Genomic DNA, 2,111 nt, shown 5'->3' on the forward strand with positions numbered 1-2,111 from the left:
TCAGTTACATCACATGAACTTGATAAATGACGTCAGTTTTCCCGGACAGTAAATGCGTCATAAAATGACACTGTAATACATCTGAGATATGTTTTCCCTAACCCATGTAAAATACATTACTGCCATCTTGAAGCAATAGATAGGCCGATGATGTACAGGGAAAAGAATACTGCAGTGCCTATAAACTCTGAGATCAGTTCATACAATAAATATCACCGGTTTTAGGAATGATTGTTATGACTACTGCAGATGGGTAATTGGTACGAAGGGAGTAGATAATTCAATGACTGATATGTAAACAGACACGTTCGCCATTTTACCAAAACAGTGAAGTAAAATATATGATTAAAGTGTGAACTCGTAATTCTGAAAGTAATACAGGTTTAGATGGGGATTTCATCAGAAATCTCTCTCTCTCTCTCTCTCTCTCTCTGATATCAAGCTTGCCATTTAATTGACATTGTGCGTAACAGGATACATTTTTTTTTTTTTTTACAAAGCCATCATACTGAGCATTTTACGAACACTTCTACATCGAAAACATTGTCTATAACTATATTTAATTAGAAACCACAACCCTTCTCCCTCCCCCCGCCCTCTCTCTCTCTCTCTCTTCCTTCTTCCCCCCCCCCCCCCCCCCCCCCCCCCCCCCGTCCCCCAGCCCCGTCTTCCCCTTCTCTCTCTCTCTCTATCTCTGAACACTCTGGGAACTTTAAAAATACGCACCATCAGCGTAAAACACACAGCAATCACTGTGTTACACGTGACAACAACACATCACCCACCAATCACTCACTCAGTGCGCATGACATTATTCTGTGACCCCTCTCTGAGACCTCATCCGGGGTCACCGATCTCTCCAAGCCTGCCTCACTGAGGTGAGTATCATGATTCACTTCCGCTGTGTACACACGGTTCCGGGACAACAAGCAAGGGACCACCACTATGCACTATGATAGTGTGACTATCACTATGCCCTATGACACTGTGACGGGACTGTCAATAATAATATCGTGTTTCTCAGTTCGCCGCGCAGTAATAACTCTTGTCAGTAGAGCAACGCAGTGGCTAGACTCGCGGACTGGTTAACGCTGGAATATAATTATTATGATAGTACAGCCCCGTGTCAAGTGGTGTCAAAGATAATTGGACCCCCCATAACGGCCATCTTCATCCCCCCCTGCCCCCCCCCCCCCCCCGCCTCATACCACATCAAATGCTCTCACTGTTAACCCTCATACCACATCATCGTAATGGAGTCCTATGTAACAAGGTATAGGTACATTATTTGTTGAGAAACAAATGAAGATATCGCGGGAAAGAAATGAACAAAAAAAAATTGTTCTTAATATATGAATTTCATAACATTCACTAACAAATTCATGTGGTAAAATAGAAAATACGATCATGATGTACACATTAACAAACACGGGAATGTTACTTTAGCGGCCAATATGACCAACTCTAACAATTGCTTTACTGCAAGAGTGTGAAAAGAGAAAAGACAAGTTTGATTATGAACAGCGGGATAACTCTCGTTCACAAATATTACCATCTGTAAACGAGCTTCCGTCGGAGTTCAAAACCCTAAAAGTTCAACTCTGCTTCGCTCTAACAGTACGATTTTCCCCAAAACTTTCCTTTAAAAAAAGACCCACAAAAGCTCTCTCTCTTTTTGAAAATATAAAACAACCGAAAGAGAACCAGCCACAAATGATAACAATAAGAGAAATCATCAGTTTTTTCTGTGTGGATTCCGTTGCATTTTTTTTTTTCATTAGGCAATGACCCCTGTCGAAGCATTTGGCCCGAATGAAACCAGGCATGGAATGATTTTTAAAATGAAGAATTCAGTACTTTCCATAAAAAAAAGAGAGCCATGAATCTTGTCATAAGGGAAGAATGGGGAAATCTCCTAACTGAGAGCTGACGGCAGAGCTGAAAGTGCAACGTCCTTACTGCACCCACCAGGGGGTGGTGGTGGTGGCGGGGGGAGGGGTGGTGGTGGTGCTGGCCGAGGCGCACGTGCAGGCGGTGCCGACATAGACGAGCTCCTCCTGATACTTCTGCAGTCCCTGGTGACAGCCCACCGGCTTCAGCACAGCCACCCG

At 43.5% G+C, this 2,111-nt stretch overlaps 1 protein-coding gene across 1 annotated transcript in view; it reads right to left on the reverse strand.

The window, feature by feature from the left end:
• Nucleotides 1–672: 672 nt before the first annotated feature.
• Nucleotides 673–2,111, reverse strand: part of LOC143274702 (interleukin 17-like protein) — a 2,988-nt gene continuing 1,549 nt past the window's right edge. The window contains exon 2 of the mRNA XM_076578599.1: nt 673–2,111. This exon is cut by the window's right edge and continues 288 nt beyond it. Within this exon, the coding sequence (XP_076434714.1) occupies nt 1,956–2,111 (156 nt within the window). The 3' untranslated portion in view covers nt 673–1,955.

Source organism: Babylonia areolata, chromosome 29 (assembly GCF_041734735.1).
Source record: "Babylonia areolata isolate BAREFJ2019XMU chromosome 29, ASM4173473v1, whole genome shotgun sequence".
Taxonomy (NCBI): domain Eukaryota; kingdom Metazoa; phylum Mollusca; class Gastropoda; order Neogastropoda; family Buccinidae; genus Babylonia; species Babylonia areolata.